Source organism: Asterias rubens, chromosome 8 (genome assembly GCF_902459465.1).
Source record: "Asterias rubens chromosome 8, eAstRub1.3, whole genome shotgun sequence".
Taxonomy (NCBI): domain Eukaryota; kingdom Metazoa; phylum Echinodermata; class Asteroidea; order Forcipulatida; family Asteriidae; genus Asterias; species Asterias rubens.
In genome coordinates, this window is record NC_047069.1 from 17,117,686 (window position 1) to 17,137,032 (window position 19,347).

At 37.5% G+C, this 19,347-nt stretch overlaps 1 protein-coding gene across 1 annotated transcript; it reads right to left on the reverse strand.

Annotated features, from left to right (window-relative positions):
* Nucleotides 1–15,266: 15,266 nt before the first annotated feature.
* LOC117293625 lies at nt 15,267–18,996 on the reverse strand. Its single transcript, XM_033775997.1, has 2 exons — nt 15,874–18,996; nt 15,267–15,432 (listed from the first exon to the last, which is right to left on the reverse strand). Exons 1-2 carry the CDS (start codon nt 16,756–16,758, stop codon nt 15,352–15,354), a joined length of 966 nt encoding a protein of 321 aa, XP_033631888.1. The 5' UTR covers nt 16,759–18,996; the 3' UTR covers nt 15,267–15,351.
* Nucleotides 18,997–19,347: the final 351 nt, after the last annotated feature.

Here is a 19,347-nt window from a genome sequence, read left to right on the forward strand (position 1 = left end):
TCCCGCAAAGTTTGCACTCTATCACCTACACACTTTTAAAACAATCCTTTTGTCTGTATTGGATCACTTGGTATATATGTGTTGTACTTCAATTCCAATGGATAAGTACCACTGGAGAAGAGGAGTCGCCAAAAAAAAAAAAAAAATTCCCCAAACATACTCCCTATTAAACTCTTATAAGGAGTCTTCAGGAGACCTTCCCGCTCTGCATTATCTTGCATATGATCACCGATATTATTTATACTGATATAAGCATTTTTGAAGATTGGTGTCATTTCTTCAAACACTTCTTTTAATGCTGGATGAACATGCAAATCACATTCTACCAAGCCAAACATCAATCCCTTAACAATGAAATGCAGGATCTCACGGTGGGTCATCCTTTTTTTGTCGAAGTGTGTGGGACGGATTGTCTTAAAGAATTTTCTCAAATCTAAGTTTCCCTTGATTTCTGTTTCCCATTGGCATTCGGTTATCTCAATAAGGTTATATCCCTGATCCTTGATGTAAGAAGACATTTTTTTCCGTCTCATCTTGTAGCTGTGCACAGCTCTTTTGTCTTATTTCATTATAATTTGTTTTGTTGAGGAAGCAGTTGTGTTTATGCCAGAAGCACCATGAAATTGGTAGACGGTTTGAGTCTGTTGACAAAAACCGTCTGCAGGAATGTTTCTTGCCACTACTCGTTTTCTTTTCCATTGAATTTGTTTAGGATATGTACACCTTGCGCTTCTTACTCTCAGCATTCTGTGGCCCTTATCCCATACTTTTGACTCTGTGTCGGCTCATAGGTTTCCTTGGCTTTTCGTCTAACGAAGGCACCAGTTGGCATATTTTGCATTAGTGCCCACAAATTTTGGCTAGTTGTAGCTGATCGAGTTTACCAGAATTAAGATCCCTGTACCAATCATGCTGTAATGTAGCAGTAGTTCTTATTCAGCTAGATGTAGCTGATTGAGACTGCCATGCTTATTTCAGCAAACCTAGTCATAAGGATGTGTAGTTTATAGATGTAGCCAATTGAGTTTACCAGAAGTGAGATACCAAATTCCAATTAAGACCCATAATACCTGCACCAATAATGCTGTACTGAGTGGTAGTTCTAATTCAGCTAGATGTAGCTGATTGAGACTGCCATCCTTATTTCAGCCACTCCAGTCATAAGGACAGTTTATATATATTATACAACAATATCCTGAAATGGAAGGCCTGGCTATCAGTGGCTGTGGCTTAATCATCCTTTGAACAGCGGCTGAAGTATAGGTTGCCCACAGCAACACTCTTAGCCATAACATAGCGACAGCCATCAACTCAAACACCACTATGTTCCCATTTGCAATGTAGTGGTATACTAGTTTGGCCAGGTGTGGCTGAATGAGAATGCCACAAATACATGCAAAGACATTGCTTTGATGGATCATTTGGATGTAAGACTAGTGAATTTTAATGGCATGCTAGTTTGGCTAGATGTAGCTGCATGAGTGTGTCATTAAATAAGGAAACCGATGTCCGTTAATTTGCATCATTTAAGATGTAAGAAGTTACAGGTGCAAAAAACAGTCATTACTGACATTACATTTTACAAGTAAGCTGTAATTGTTACGGAGATGTAATTGTGAACACACATTACCCAAATTATGCATACTATGTTGAAATGTGAATTGTTAGGGTTAAAGAGGTTGATTTGTAGGATAGGTTGGTTGAAACTTAAATTTTTCAAGAATGGATGGTAGTTATTATTCCCTAGATGCTAACAGGAATAACGTCCTTGTCTGTCTGATGTAGGGATGATATTGTCGCAACTGGTGGCATTGGTCAATCTATCAGGGATAGAGCCTTAGCCTACTTCGTCGCTGATTGGTTGTTTGAGTGATGGACATGGAATGATCCGGGTTTGCTTGTTGGCCATCAGTATGCATCCTCTCTCAAAGTGCACATTGTTATGACATCTCCAGAGTTGTAATGTTGGCAGATGTTGTCATATGTGACACACCTTATAGCTCCTGTCTGGTCTGCTAAACTAAGTTGATGTGCCTTGTCGATTTTGAGCATTTTCACAATTTGAGCTCTTAGTGCTTTTGGATACGGCTCTTTTTTTGGAGGATGTTCCACTAGATCCGGCAAGGATGCACTGCTTCAGCCGAAGTTCAGCAAATTTTGAAAATCCAACTTTCAGATTAGGATTTTTTTCTTTGAAAAGTTCAAACACTTCTTTCAGATTACAAAGAACAAGATGTTTCTGGAGATGTTTCTTCTCACCGTCAACAGTAACTGATACAAAGTCTTTCATCCCTGGCATTTGTCTGCTGACGGACTCAGATAAATAAAAGTCTCTCACAGTTTTCCAGCCTTAGGATTTGGAATGGAAAGTATTCCAGCCTTAGGATTTGGAATGGAAAGTATTCCCTGCTCATTCACCAGTTTCTTTGCTTTTCTTGCCATGTAGTTTGATGCTCCAAATTCATCTGCTATTCTTTTGATACTCCAACTCACTGGTAAGACAGTCAAGACTTGAACTTTTTCACTTTTCTTGGTCAAGGAATGAAACTTTTGTTTCAACTGAGTTATCATCTCACTTTAATCATCACCGAACTGTTTTCCTGTAACGGTTTCCAGTTTCTGCTTTATTGTTGTCTCTATTCGCTTAACTTTGTTTTCCATGTAACTTCCATGAGCTTAGTAGTTTGTGTACTACCCCTGACTACTACATTAAAAGAGCTGGGTTCTAAAAAGTTGTTACATTTTGTTTAGTCTAGTCAATTGAGCAGACAACAAATATTGTTGATGAATTGAAGAACTACATGTACACTGTAGAAAGTGTCTGGAAGTTATGATATGAGTACCAGAGTTGCCAACAGAAATTTCCATGAAAAAAAAAACCAATCAATCTGCCAATGTTCTGCGTGAACAATTTCCAAATTATCCCTGGTGATTAATTTGTCCATTATATGTTGATCAAACCATCTCCCTTATTGTTGTAGAAAATCTCCTTGATTTCAAGATATTGGTAGCTCTGGAATAATATAGGGCAGAAGGTATTTTATGTTGACCTGATGTAGTCAACTGAATTTGCCTGAATTTATTTTAAAATTTGTAAATCTTGGTTTAGCTTTCATTGTTCTTGTGAAAATCTTTCAGGTCTTTATGTAAGTTAAGTTAATGTGTCCTAAAATATCTACATACATTTCTATGCAAGAATGGTATTCATTCTACTTGAATATGATATCAGATTTGTTTTGCCCTTGGGAAAATATGATTTTTTTTTCTTCAAAATAAATAACCTGAAAAGTCTGTGTAAGCCAACACCATTGGCATTTGGTTCATCCCTTGTACACCAAGGGCCAAATACAATGCCTGCAGTCTGTCTATGTACATTGTATGTGAGTGGTGTGCTATGCAGGCTAGATGTAGCCAACTGAGTGTGCCATAACTATTTGATGGACACCAAACCCCACTTTAGTGTAAGCACTGTACCTGTCATTGAGAATATAGTGGGAATTCTAATTTGGCTCATACCCAACTCATACATGTAGACAGATACATGTACATGTGCAAGACACACATTTTTCTTCAAACGTATCTGTAATTACAGAATGCTTGTAACTTGGCTTCATAGATTTAACCGATCCAGCAAGCAATCAAAATCAGAGATAAAATTGAAAGTTCAAAATAAAATTGTTGACAATGCAAAAGGGACACATCCCTGGTAATCTATTTTGGCTAGATGCAGTCAATTGAGTTTACCAGAAGTGAGAAACCGAATTCCAATTAAGACCCATTATACCTGTACCAATAATGATGTACTGTAGTGGTAGTTCTAATTCAGCTAGATGTAGCTGATTGAGACTGCCTTGCTTATTTCAGCCACTCTTGTCATAAGGATGTGTAGTTTAAAGATGTAGCCAATTGAGTTTACCAGAAGTGAGATACCAAATTCAACTAAAGACCCACTGCACCAATAATGCTGTATTGTAGTGGTAGTTCAAAGTTCAGCTAGATGAAGCTGATTGAGACTGCCATGCTTATTTCAGCCACTCTTGTCATAAGGATGTGTAGTTTATAGACACAACATCATCCTGAAATAGCAGGCCATCAACTCAGACATGCCCAGATTGTGGGCACCACCGTGTTCCCTTCTGCGATGTGGTATGCTAGTTTGGCCAGGTGTGGCTGAATGAGAATGCCAGAAAACATAAAGAAATTGCTTGCTGGATGCTAGACTAGTGAAGTATCTATAAATGACAAGCTAGTTTGGCTAAATGTAGCTGCATGAGCGTGTCATTAAAGATAAGGACATCAATGTCCATTAATTTGCATCATTTAAGATTTAAGAAGGTACAGGTGCAATAACCAATTATCACTCAAAAAATGAAATCTTTTTTGGGACCAGATGAAATTGGGTTTGAATTCCTTGTTCATAAAACATTGGCTTGCAAGACACTTGATTTGAATAACTTTTTCATTAGGTTTCACACAAACTCAAATTACAAGTGCAAACTCTTAGAACTTTGCGTGCCTTTCAACCTGATTTTATCTAAACATGATCTGAAATATTTCAAAAAGTCCAATGAGAGCCAAATCAAGATTTCAAGAGGGCTTAGACGCTCCCATTCATCATACAATTGAAGAAGACTTGGTTATTTTTGACTGAGGCAATTATATGCCTTCCAAGGATACGATTGTGGATCCAGCGGCAATTTATTCTTAGTTGAAGGAATAAGTGTCGTTGAATCTTGCTTAGGCACATTAATCAGTAAAATGTATGGGTGCTCGGCAGACTCCTTTTGATCTGCCATCAATTGCACTCAATATTTTGAGTAGGAGCACCAGTGGTGGGACAGGCCTGATACTTCACGGAGGCAACGAAGGCAATTGCCTCCGTTGCCCCTGGTCATTGCCTTGGTGCCCGTGAAATGCCACAGTAGAAATTTACAATCCCTTATAGGTTGCCCTTTACCTAGGAGAAAATGCCTTGGTCCCCTTGCCCTTTCAAAAAAGGAAGCATACAGGCCTGGTGGGATCAACGAAATTTAAGGAGTGGTTTACTGTGAGATATTTAACAATTCCTGACTGAGGCAATGATAGGCTTTCCAACAGTCCGATATGATTGTGGATCCAGTAGCAACATATTCCATAGTTTACTGGAAATAATTAACAAATATATATGCAAGTTCAACTGATGAGTCATGAATTTGACGAAAGGGCAATTAGCAGCATTCAAGGTTAACAACAAAAAAACAGACAATTTATGGCATTCTTGTCATATTTTTCCATATTTTTCAAACTGAAAAAAAAACTACCACTCAATAAGTTTGTATAATTTGAAGAAATTGTAGCAGCCCAAAATTTAAAGGGCTTAACAAGCTGCTGATTGGCCTCTTGAACAGTGTATACTGATGTTCAATTTATTTGTTTAACTAAGTTAATAACAAACCTTATTTCTATGGAAAGTGCAAAATATGGAGACTGCAAGCTTAGACTGATGAGGGAAACCTCTTGCCCAGTACAGTGGATGTAATACCTGCTGAAACCAATTGGCAGCAAAGTGACTGTTTAAACTCTGTAATAATTGATACCAGAGCTTAGTGACATATTTCAGTGTAGGTCAAAATATTGTATAAATGCAATTTACATAATCCCCCCCCCCCTATCACTTCTGCAAAAATGAATAATTTATTGTTGACCAGTGGTTTTTATAGTAATGTTTTCTCCACTTATCGTACATGAAGGAAACAAAATGTAAGACATCCTAATAATTTTTTTTTAATTTGTAAAATTTGTAAAAGTGTACACAGTGCATTTTTCCAATGATGTTTATCATCCATTTTCATGATGTGTATCGTCCGTTTTCATGATGTTTAGGGACCCAAGACAGGGTCAAAGGTGAAGAAGAGGTTTCATCATTCCAAAGGTGCTGTTACTCATCAATGGTTTGAAAGACTTTAAATCAGATAGGAGCATTTAGACCAAGAGGATTACACTGAGAGGTGCAATCGATCCAGACTTGAAGGTATTCGGGGATTACGATTCATATGAAAACTTTTATTTTTAGCAAGTAGATACACACTGTTATCACAAACATATTGATACCTGACCATGCAATGCCTCAAATCCTATATTTTATTTTCTACTTTATTATATGATTAAAAAATATATCAATGGGTGCGTTCGTTTAGCTTCCCTGGGTCACCCCCCGTGTGAGGTTTTTTTTTTTTCCCAGGACGAATGTGGGTTATTATTTGCACACGTTCGTCCTGGAAAAAAAAAACCCACACACCGGGGTCGACCCAGGGAAGCTAAACGAACGCACCCATTATAAACCAAAAGGGAAACTCACTGGGTAAATTTTTATGTGATATTTTGGACTTGTAAAAAGAATTGACTAGAGTGGGATTTGAACCAACGACCTCCAGATTAATGTGCCGGCGCTCTACCAACTGAGCTTTCCCCGAATGATACCTCGCAATACAATGTCTTAAGTCCTATATTTTATTTGTTACTTTATTATAAATAGAAAAAAAATAAATACCAATATTAACCACAAGGGAAACTGACTGGGTAAATTTTTATATGATTTTTTGGCTTGGACAAAGAATTGATTAGAGTGGAATTCGAACCAACCTCATCCCTTAATCAAATAATCTACATGAAGCCAGTTGATCTTACATACATACTTCTTTTAGGAATCTTAAGTTCCATTGTTTTTTCTAACATTGTCACCAATCTGAACTTGGAAGTAGAGGTTTTGCTTTAACAAATTGTGGCATAATAGAATTATTCAAATTTGCTTCCAAGATAAATATTTTGTATTTTTTTAAATTAATTAAGAATTATTTCACGAAATGATTGCATCAGATAAAAGGTTGACACTTTAAAAAAATTATCCGAGTTTGCATTAACATCTTTATAATTGGTTTATTAGCGAAATTGTTCTTTAAAAAAAATTCAGTATGTGTTAAAAGAAAGCAGGCACACCTCGTGATTTATTTTTATAAAAATTAGGATTGTGGGCGATAGCGGTGTGTGGAATAGCGGTGTGTGTGGGGCTGCGTACAATGTACAGGCGCTTAGTGTGTGCGTGAGAGTGCGGTGTGCTTTTCTTTTTAGAGTCAGTCGGGGGGACTGGTTGTATCGCATTCGGGCGGCTGAGGTTTATCCTTGCTCTATGGTTTTAGCTAGAGTAATTGTCTACACAGCCTTGATCAAGGCTATGTTTGAACAGATATTCATAAATACCTAAGACAATTTATCCATTCTGATTGGTCAAGAGGGCATCACGAGGTGTTGTTTGATGCACCTGTGATGATGCACCTGTGCGTATAAGACAGTTTCTTCATTCCATTATTTTGGTCGAGAGCAACGGCTGAAACAGTTGTGCCACATCACGCGTTACATGCGACGCGCACAGCATCTCCTTATAAGGAGTTGTTTACCCGAGGACCTAACCATTTTGGTAAAATTATCAAGAACCAGGCCTCGTTGGGGCATCTTTTTACACAAGCTCACAGCTTCAAAGTGAAATAATTTGTTTAAACGCCACAAGAGTGATTACCAAATGTATACCGTTCCTTTAAACCACATTCTTTAAAGGGTTGTCACTATAAAGACTATTTTAGTGTCTACAAGTTTGTTAGTGTTAAAGATTCAAAAGTTTATTAATAGCTTATTATTATTATTATTATTTATTTATGTTTTCCCCTCTTCTTTTATTTTATTTTATTTTTTAGAATTTGCAACTTTTGAAAGTTATGCAAATATTATTCTTGCTACATACTAACTAAATAAGGCATATGGATGATGAAAGGATGATGCAGTTGCAGAGTTGAGATAAAAACTATTACTGTGGAGCCTTCCCCAGAGGTAAGGAAGATAAGGTACGCTGAATATCATCAACTGAGAAGTTAATACTAGACAGAGCTGGAATGGGAAAATCACATGTGGGTCTTGACAAACGGACATCAGCAGAAAAAACTAAAGCAAAATAAGTATTAAAAGCACAAGCTATTTCATGTGGGTTGACTAGTGTTTGGGCACCATGTTTAAAAGACAATGGGTAGGTGATCGTTTTCTACTATCTCGATCTTTACAAACATTTACCTGAAAGGAGTACAGATTGCTGTCCTGGTTAGTCAGTTTAAAATGTCACTACATAAAGTTATGGAGATTGTTTTTGTTTTGTTTGGATACATTGGAATAAATGCAAACAGAACTGGCACAAAGAATCTGACTTGTTCATATTTAATTTAACAACAGAATCTCAAAATCATAGTTTTAGTACAAATTTATTGCATATTATTGTTATGCAAATGGTGGTCAAATGCATATTGTTATGCAAATGGTGATGGTCGAATATACCTTTGTTTGACACTGATAAAAAACAAGTGAGTTTTTATTTTGCGCATCATAATGATTATGTAAACACCTCTTACTGGACTTTTCATGTAAGCTCAATAATCATTTTGATGTCTAGACTTGCTTTTTTAAGTGTTTCCTTCCACTTAAGTGTTTCCTTTAAGCCTATCTGTGTTCCTTGTTCAGCGCCTTGTATCCTTTGGCAATTTGGCGCTTTCTAAATACTGTTTTATTATTATTGAGTCGAACGTCAGGCCATTAACTATTTTTTGCATTTTTACCATCAGTCCATTTGGTTGGTAATTGTTTGCAACAGCTAATTCTGTTTTCTCCCTTTTATTCTTGTCCCTTTTCCCGTTATTTTCTGTTTTTAGTCCAGTCTCTTGTCGTCAAAACAAGGCCTGGATCTGGATCGATACTGCATGCAATCAGTACTGTAATACCTAACACAAAAATATAAAGCAACTGCTGATCGGGATTTGCCTCCGTTTCCTTAATTAGTTTTGTATGGTTACTTGGTTTGATTGTAATTGTATGACTATATTTATTGTACTTGTGAAATGGAAATGGATTGTGATGGAAGTGAATTTTTTGAGAAGATCGATCGTGATGCCCAACACCACTAAACATATCTAGCGCCCTCATACGGTAGCCTCATCAACAATTCACTCATAGGTTGGTATCCAGACGACTTGAGAGTCACTCCTATGCAAATAACCATAATATTTAGAGGCACCCGACTAAATACAATGTTAGGCACGCGCACATGTGGCATCCTGCAGTTTGCGTTCGTTACGAATTGACGTGATTTGTCGATTGCCTGTGCAGTGTTAGTGTTGGTTTGTACGACACCAAAAGCCATAACTTCTAAAATGGCTGCCTCTCTTCACGATAAAGATAGTTGAGTGAGGGGTGACGAACCGGTAACTGGAGTCTGGCCCTGGAACTTGGAAGAAGATTCACACAGTCACACAGAACAGAAGCGGCGACCACCCTTCGTCGTGCCCGCCCTGGAACGGGATGTTTCACACGAATCAGTTGCTTCATTATTTTTCGAGATGTCCGCGAAGGGGAATTTCCGAAACGGTGATCCAGTGACCACCCAGCAATATATGTAGTTTCTGACTGAATTTTCGTCTGACCAGTGACTAGTTGGGTAAGTCATATTTACCAGTTTACACATTCAAGACATTGCTTGACTTGATATGTGTTTTATTATTTGTCTTCTCTTTTGTTTTGTATTGTATTTCCGTTGTTTGTGTAGTGCCAGTTGAAGCACTGCCCACTGCCGGGAGGACTGTATATACCATGCCCGATATGGGTCATAAACTCAGAGGCATGCTCTGTGTTAGTCTAGGTTCCTAGACTCAGTGTTAACACCCTTTTCAGAAATTTTCACACACAACCAACCCAACACGTCTTTAGATTGTATACTTTTGGTTTTTAGGACGGTATGTTTCATGTTGTGGAGTATTGGGCTGGTGTGAATTAGGTAAACATTTTTCAATGACAGACTGTCTGCTACAGCTTTCCTGTCAGTACTGCTGGCTGTGGCAGTCATCGCAATCAATGGCGTATCCATTTGGAGGCGACTCCGCAGTTGTCCAATGTTCCCATATAACTTTCGGAATGCTGCTGTTTTCCCTGCAGATTGGCCCCTGTAAAATACCAATTAGAAAACGTGCAAGTTACTGATACATTCACCGACAGGAGGATTTTATATTTAGTGGATCGTAGTTTGTAGTAATAATCCAATTGTGCATTGTAATATACAATTGAAGAATTCATTTCATTGTTGCAGTCCACCTCACATAAACAATGCAATGTGCAATGTTAAAACTTTGAAACTGAATGTTAACCTTGTCCTTCGGGCCATTAAATTTGTTCATTGCTAGGCTTGTCCCGAGGCTCTTTACTTTATGCAAGCACCCACTTTGAACTCACTACTTAGCATGAACAACAATACTGGCACGGTACCACTGATATACCGTAACCGTGGGTGTTAAAGAATAATTTTTCAACCTCGTTTACGAGCCAAAACAGGCTTAAGCTTCATTGTACCTGGTTGAAAAACAATATTTCAACCCCATCTCATACTGTGCATATGAAGTCTTGCAGTACTGTGCCAGTATTTTATGCAGTTCGTCGCCCAATGTTTGATTCATGCAAATTTGACGACAAATTGAGTTCAAACTTCCACAGACCTATGCATACCTATGTTGAGATAGGCCTACACCAAGTGCGCGAAATGAGAAGACTGGTCTTTAGTGAGACAATTTTTGGCTTTACAATTACAAACTGACAAGTGTCCAGTACCTATTTTGAACATGTTTAATTTTTTTAATAATAATACTATTGACTTGAGTATTATTATTTAGTATAGACTATATTTATATTATACTTATACTTTATAGTTAGTAAATAGTAGTAGGGCCCTATTGTCTGTTTATACTATTTAAAGCACTGTGTGGTCTATATAATAATGAATGGAATGGTGCTATAAAAGCCAGTGTATGCTTTGGACTTACCATTTAGTAATGGCTTTCGTCAATGAACAAGCCACACACCCTACTGTACACAGATTGAAGTTGCAGCAACTCAGTACCTTTGACACTCAGCACAGCCTCCGGGCTGGCAAACAATACAGAGTATTTTCCCTGACCAGCACATTCTAAAACCTCATCCGAAATCTCTGCAATTGCAGTGGCAGCTTCCAGACCAATCGCCTGACATGGTTCCAATTGGTTCATGGCTAAGGACTTCAAGGGGACAACAACTATGGCCAGAGATTTTGGAATGTTCGAATCATCTGGGACAACATTGTTGCCGTTTAGGAAGTCCCAACACATCGGCGCTGCTTGGAATACAACACTCTTTCCAAAGCCAGTAGGGAGGCAAATAAATACGTCGTGCCCGCGGAGATAGGCATCAAGAGCTTCAGATTGTTGTTTCTTGAGAGCATTCAAGCCCAAGCGACTGCAGGCATGTTCTTTAGCTTGAAATATATCGGCCTCACTTAGTTTCACGGACGCCGCCATGATGATTGTGATGATATGTGTACACGTGCACACTACTACACGTCGTAACACAGCAACGCGTAACCTTTGACTCCATCCAGTTTGAATAGTCACCTTCAACCCGTCACGTGATATGAATATTGCATGCATTACGAGTCATTTGCATAGTCTGGCCACGCCTTCAATTTGCAAATGTGCTAGACCTTTTGAGCACCGGAAATCAGAGAAACAGAGTGCCCGCTCGCGTTCGTTCATTACAAGCGTGTACAGTTTTTGCCGTGCATAATCGGAACGTTCGTTGTGTGTGACCACGCAACACCAATGGTCTAGGAACCTGGAAATCAGAGAAACAGAGCGCCCGCTAGCGTTCGTTCATTACAAGCGTGTACAGTTTTATTGTATTGTAGATACCATGTTAGTGAAATACAAATAAATCCTATCCATGGCAGCTTCGGAGGAAAACATTAAATCAAAATTTAAAAAAGGTACACATTTTAGTTTTTAATACAACTATAATTTACAATGCAATGTTTCGTGAAGTATCATATAAAATGTAGCATCAATTCTTGATGATCAGATCCCCCTTTTTAAGATCCATTAATAATGGGAAATAATACGTATCTTCTTGGAAATCATCATAGACTATAGCATACACTGTGTTGAGAACATTTGCTTTTCTAGCACCCATATCTGTTACTTTTGCACTGAACCATTCTACAGTGCCATCATCCTCTCTCGTCCTGTGTGTGACACTCTTTCCCACTAGTGTGTGTGGCTCTTCACATAATTGGGGAAGCAATGTCTGTTGTTGCTTTGCTTTTAATTGTTTTCTCTGTGTTGCAGTCAGCGCGCAGCCCACTGAAAAGTGCTTCCGTTTGTTTTTTACGTATGCACGTTCCGTTGGGCTGTGCATATTTAATGAGCTTGGCGACCCCTTTTTAAAAACCTTGTAACTGTCAAAGTTTTCAGTAGAATTTGGAATTATTTGGAATGCAAATACAAAAATATACAAGATTTTTATCATGAACAAAATAATAGTGGTAGGGTGTACATTACGTGAGATTTTGTAGCAAAAACATTTGCATTTTCGTGAAAAAAAAATGCACTTGTAAAAAGGCTTCAAACGTTGTCTCATCTATTCACCGTAGACATGAATTATATACGAATCTAAAGAGTAGACATTTCTTCTTACAAAAATCATGTATTCTGAGCATCAAATACCGTGAAACAGTCAGGAGCAGTCAAAATGTTCACCCTAGTTTCTCGGACTGCAACGAACCACGAGTTTCAGCCTGCGGGTCCGATTTCAACAGAGCGCAAGTATGGTTGGTCAACGTACGTACACGGTCAGCCGTCTGCAGCCAAAAACAGCCAATCACGTGCTGCGATACAGCACACAAGGCAGTTGGGTTAACAGACTGCATAAGCGGGAATCAACACAAAATTCGACGGCATGGAGCAACCAGACTATTATATTTGCCTCGTACACTTTGCTGTGTGTAAACAAACCGCGACACTTGACTAACTTGAAACGCAATGAAGTGAGTATGGAAAATGTTTCTAATTATGCTTAAACAGACAATTCGTGACTGATTTTTCATAATGTATGTCTGCTTAATAATGTCTGATCGTTTTAAATAAGATTTTTGTTTGTAATGACTTTGAGCCAATTTTTTTGAAGAAGGGGTTGTGTAAAAAAAAAAATAAAAAAAATTAGGTATGTGTGTCAATCATTTATACATCAGTCCAGCACTCAGCAGTAACTATTAATAATAATAAGTCATAATAAACACAGTCAAACTTCTTAAGCGATATAACAACAATTTATTTCAACAATATATATGTTTGAACTTGTAAACATCATAACAAATATGTAAACAAATTATAGCACCTTATAAAATACTTCATTTAAAAAATAAATGAGAAAAACAACTAAAAATGTATGTATGCAAAAAAAAAAAAAAGTACTAGTACATACACTAGGATTTCCTTCATACTGTTTGTTTGATATATCAATCTAAATTGCAAGGTCATAAAATATTGCATAGTCGAAATAAATTGCCCTTGTGTTCTAATACAAAAACAAAGACCTGTGTAAATACCCAACTTTAGCATAATAAGAATTAACATTTGGTCTTACTTTTTATTAAAAAATGGCAGTTTATATAAACAGTTTGGCAGCTTTCGGTATTGACAAAAATACCTGTGTGTATAACTTTTTGGATATATAATATTAATAATAAAACAATACAAAGACCCGTTTAAAAACATTAATATAATAATATTAATAATAGTACAATATAAAAAAATTAATTGACAGATGTAGGCAAGGAACTGTCCAAACAACTTATACCAGTTCAATATAGCGATGGAATGTAACAGTTCAATCGTATATAAAATGCCCACACTTAGATTAAACACTACAACCAAAACTAAAACAATCACTATTTAAAGAAGCTGGACGCTTTACACCTAAACAAAATAGCTGTTGTAAAAAGTAGAAAAGTATTTACAAGTTGTGGATTTACACTCTAAGGTCTGTATGTATAACTTGTTGGATATACATAATACATGTTTAATACTAATAGTACACGAAAGTATTGTTTTAGTACAAAGACCCGTTTAAAAACAATACTTTAGCATAAGAATCAGCATTATTGCAATTGTCTTACTTCTTTTAAAAAAAATTGCAGTTTATATAAATAGTTTTGCAGCTGTTGGTATTGATAACTATACACAAGACCAAAATGCAAACACATGTACATGTGTAAGTCCTTTGTGTATAACTTGTTGGATATATAATAGTACATGAAAGTATTGTTAAGTACAAAGACCCGTGTAAATACATGTATCATACTTTAGCATGATAAAGAATCAACATTATTACAACTAACTGTCTTACTTCTTTCACATTTACAAAATTTGGCAGTTTATATAAAACAGTTTGGCAGCTTTCAACATTGATAAAATACACAAACCCAAAATGAAATATTGGATATATAATATAAACTAAAAGTACAATATAAAAATAAATAACATTACAGATGTAGGCAAGGAACTGACCTAACAATTTATCAGTTCAACATTGCGGTGGAATGTAGAAGTTCAATCGTATCAAAAATGTCCAAACCAATACTACAACCAAAACATTCACTTAAGAAACTGGACATTTTACACATAAATATCTGCTTTAGAAAATAGAAAAACATTACAAGTGGTGGATACTAAAAACGGTGGAGAACGAAATGTTGTTCTATAAAGGCAAGTTACTGACCTTAATAAATAAAGTAAAACAATTGTATACATGTAGTTATATTACATAATGTCCTAACCACACAATTTGTTTGTTCTTTTCAGGAGGCACAATAGGACTTGGCCGAAATGAAGAAAACAAAACCAGCTGCAATATGAAATATATGAACACACAAGAAATCATCACATTGTTTCTGTGTAATTATCAGTGAGGGATGTGTTGTCATCACACTGTCTCTCTTCTGCATCGTTTTGAATATCATTGACATCCGTACTTAAAAATTCTTCATCATCTTCAAAACTGCTATCGTCACTTACGACAGAACTATTGTCACTATCGACATCATCACATTCTACATTTATCACACTTTCATTTTCATTGGCATTAGTCACAGCAAATAACACATTTTGGCATTCCTTACAGGAACACCCTGGCCCACATGAACGGTTAGCCTTTTTACAGGCACATTGGATAAGGCACATACTACTCTCTTTTTTTTACGGGATTTCTCTGGTGTGTATTCAGGATTGGTTTGTTTTTTTGTAACAGAAATTTTACAAGCCTTACAAATAAAGTCAGTGTCACTCAACTTGGAGTTTGTTTTGAACCACAGTTTAACCTGCTCATTTCTGAATGACTGCACTTGCATAAATGAAAAACATTCTCTTCCACATCTTGCGCATTTTACCTGCCCTTGTGGAAGCGGTTTTTCTCTCTGGGCTCTTCGCTTTACCCCTGCAATGGTTGATTGTCTTTGCTGTACTTGAATGACATTGATGAAGGTTTGCCACATGGCCAGGCAGCCAGCACCTAGAACGGAAAAATAAGTATGTAATGTAATAAATTATCTTCATTTTAAGTAGCTTTGTGCAAGAAATCTTTGTTTACAAGTCATACATACAAAAATATGTTGAAATTGTTCTCCTTTTCAAATTTTGTTTAAATAGGTGGCAGTTGGAAATAGTTGGAAAAACATTTAGGCAACAGTGGATTCAATTTTTTTCAAAATCTAATGCCTTTACCCTTGTACTGATGACATCATGGTTTGTTTATCACGTTCCAGAAGAATGGAACCCCATTCATTGTGTACATGTATGTTTACGACTGTCAGAAAAGTGCCAGTAAAGTTACAGCACTTAAGGAATGTTACAAAAAAAAAAAAAAACATCATCCGTAAGGGGGCCTATTGAACTCGTGACAGTACAAAAGCTTATAGTGAATTGTTGGTTAAAAGAATCCATTGTGAAATACCTTTCGATTTTTCTTTTTCCTCTTCTTCCTTGCCTGGGCCATCCTCCGCCTCTTCTTCACTCCAGCTTTTTTACGCTGAATGTATGGCGTGGGTTGTTGTGGGGGACGGACACATGATGACGACATCACATGCAGCTTGTGGTGGTAAACCATCACCTGCATTGGCAGACACATAGGCTGGAAAACTGGAAGGGAGTAGGGGTCAACTGATGGACAGGTGAATTTACACCCAACCTGCTGGAATCCATCACTGTCGACTGCAGCACTTCTCTTTTTTCCTGATGGTTGCCTTGGATGTTTTCTCGTTGCGTTCTCTTTGAGTTGTGTTTCCGGTGTTGATGGAGATGGGGGTCCGGATGAGGGCGAGGATTGGGGTTTCGAAATGGGCTCTTTCTTCCTTTTTTTCTTTCTGACAAGCAGCTGCAGTTCTTTTGGAACGAACCGATTGGTAGAGCTTGTACGAGAGCCTGGAATTACTCTGATGAGTAGGGATGTGGTGACGTCAGTGATGACATCCGCCAACCTTCGAATGCCATAATGATTCAGATGAAGTCCATCACAAGAGAAAAGTTCTGGAGGAAAGTTCTCTGTTAGATCAATGAATATGCAGCCTACCTTCTTGCAAAGCTTAGCAAGGTGCATATTTAGAATGATGCCCTTCTCGTTGAGGATTTTGAAGTCAGAACGTGGCAAGATGGAATTTATTATGATTTTAGCCGATGGAAACGTTTCCTTTGCCAATGAAATCAGCTGCTCAAAGTTCTGGAGGTCTTTGTGGAGAACACTCTCATCCAGATCGTTGGTACCCACATGTAGGACAACAACATGCGGCTTCTGTCCAGTACCATTGCGATCTGCATGTAACTTTTTCAACAACGAAACCATACGACGTACAGTGCATCCTGGCTTTGTAATAGTATCTGCCAAAAACCAAGGACTTTCAAGGTGTACGTACCTCGTCAGGGAGTCTCCCAAAATCTTCACGTTGAAGTAGGGGAGGTCATCTTGACTGCTGGGCCTGTGATTGTCAACGGATGTAAAAAAAAAATACAGATGAGAGGGGAAGGGTGGACTAAGTGTTTGCAAACTATTTGGCTAAGCTGCGCATAAAACTATGCAAAGAATCAATCACTCTCATGTACAATCTACAATGTAAAAACTATACATGACAATCGATTTAAAATGTCTACAGAAAGAAGGAATGGCCATCATGTTACATGGCCATTGCCTTTGTATACAAAACACTTCACACACAAGTAGTATTTAGTTACTTAGTAATTTAAATTAAGTATATTGTTGTTTACATTTGTCAACTCTCAAGGCAAGGGAACAAAATAAGCACATTCCGGTAAGTTCTAAAGAATAAATTGAGTGAATAAAGAACAAGTTCTGTCCGTTCCTGTTTTATGACTATTTTGCAAAACTAAATCGACAGAGAAAATACGAGCTGCCATGATTATGGCCATGACGAACGGAATGTAGTGTACTGGCTTTTGTTCTTGTACTTTGTAGAGTGTCTGCATTATTGTATTGAAATAAAATTTAATAATAATAGTATTTACTGAGTATTTATTCATATTATCAGGTTGGAAGAGCAATTTTGTTCACACTTGCTAAAAAAAGTTGGGAATTTTATCACGAAATTGGTAATGCACGATGCAATACATCTCTTTTTCAGTTTGTTCAAGCCAAGGATTTTATCATGAAATTGGTAATGCATGATGCACTTCTTCTCTTTTTTAGTTTAATAAAGCCCAGTATTTTACCACAAAATTGTTGATGCACGATGAAATACATCTCTATTGGCAGCCCAAGGCTAGGATTTTATCACGAAATTGGTGATGCACGATGTATAGTTGCACACGTAAAATTATTGTACGTGACGTCACACACTTCGAGAGTAAATACGCCCGAAATCGAAAAAACGGACATTTTCAAACTTAAAAAAGAGAACAAATCCCTGATCCCGTAGAAATGAAAATGGTGTGAAACAATCGCAAAACTTGCATTGTCAACAAATACCGACATCGTTTTCGAGCCCGTTTATCGAAACAGTCAGGAGCACTTAAAATTCTGAGGTACATTTACGAAGGAGCATATTTTGAAGCAAATTTTGAAGGCATAATTTTCCGTTAAAATGTATTTAAAAAGATGAAAAAACGGGGTTTTCATAGCGTGTAATGTAATGATTGTACTTACCAATCCATCTTGGCTCAGCGAGTGACCTTAGGGGTTTCCCGTGACCCTTTTCAGGGGTAGCGCTCAACTCTCGTCTTTTCTCGCAAATTTCCAAAACGCCCGTGAACGGGTTTCACTTGCAAACAAATCTGTTGAATAGTCTCATTATATCGTAGGCTGCGCGCTGACTGGTTGCTATTTTTTCATGCAGATTGACTTTACTTTGTTGGACATTTGATTTTGATTTTTCTTGAGTATGATATTGAAGGTTGGCAACGGTACCTTCTTGAACAGTTTCAGTTGTAATTTCGTTTAGTTCTAACACAGTTTTTAAATTATCTATCAACGTTGCCTCTTGAAAGTCTACACGTGCCTAGATTTATTAAACAATCTATGGTCTCCTTTGGAGTTAAGAACCTTCTTGTGATACTTGAGTTGTGCAATTAGTGCAGCCTTTCTTTTTTGTGTACTCAGTGACTCCAATTTTCTTGCTACCTCATCCAACTTCCATACTCCACCAAACTCAACAATGGCATCAGTTGCCGCAACTTTATTAACTATACTTCTTTGCTCTTGTTTGTCTTTTTTAGACTGTTTTACCCTTAGGGATTCTAAGTGTTGTTGTTTGAGTATATCCTTCCTTATTAGGTACTGTGCTCTTATTGAGCCGTAGCGATGCCTGGCCTTATCCAACAGAGCACTCTTCTCTACAGGATCCATTTGGTCCAGCCACTCACTTGGTTTATTGTTAAGCCATAGAATGTAAATTTCATATGCATGGGACGATGCAGCTGGCTTCAGTCTGACTAATATATCTAAAATGGCGAAATCCCGCTCTGACACTGTGTTGGTGGTTGGTACATTCTTGGCAGATTCTTGCTGAGTTGGGGTTGGGTTAAAGTACTTTCCACCCTCGAGCTGGTCTTTCGCTTGTCGCTCAAGAATTAAAACAATCCCTGTCAGTACCATTTCTAGTGCAACTTGGGTGTAAGTTTGGAAGTCGGCATCTTGCTGGTCTGCAAAGAGTTCATTATACATTGCGTCTTTATGGATATCCATATAACGAAATAGCGGTTCTTGTTCTAAAAGTGGCGTAGCATCTACTGACCATTTTTTTTTTAGAGTTTCTAACATGTGTGAAAGTGGCCCATTCAAATCCAAGATGCTGGCGGTGCCTTCTACCAAGCGCCAGAATGGTCCTGTGACCACCTTATCCACCATCCCGAGAGCGCGTATGTGGGACAAGTAAATCTTCTGCTGAATATCGTAAAGAACTGCTTTCAATAGATTGTTGGG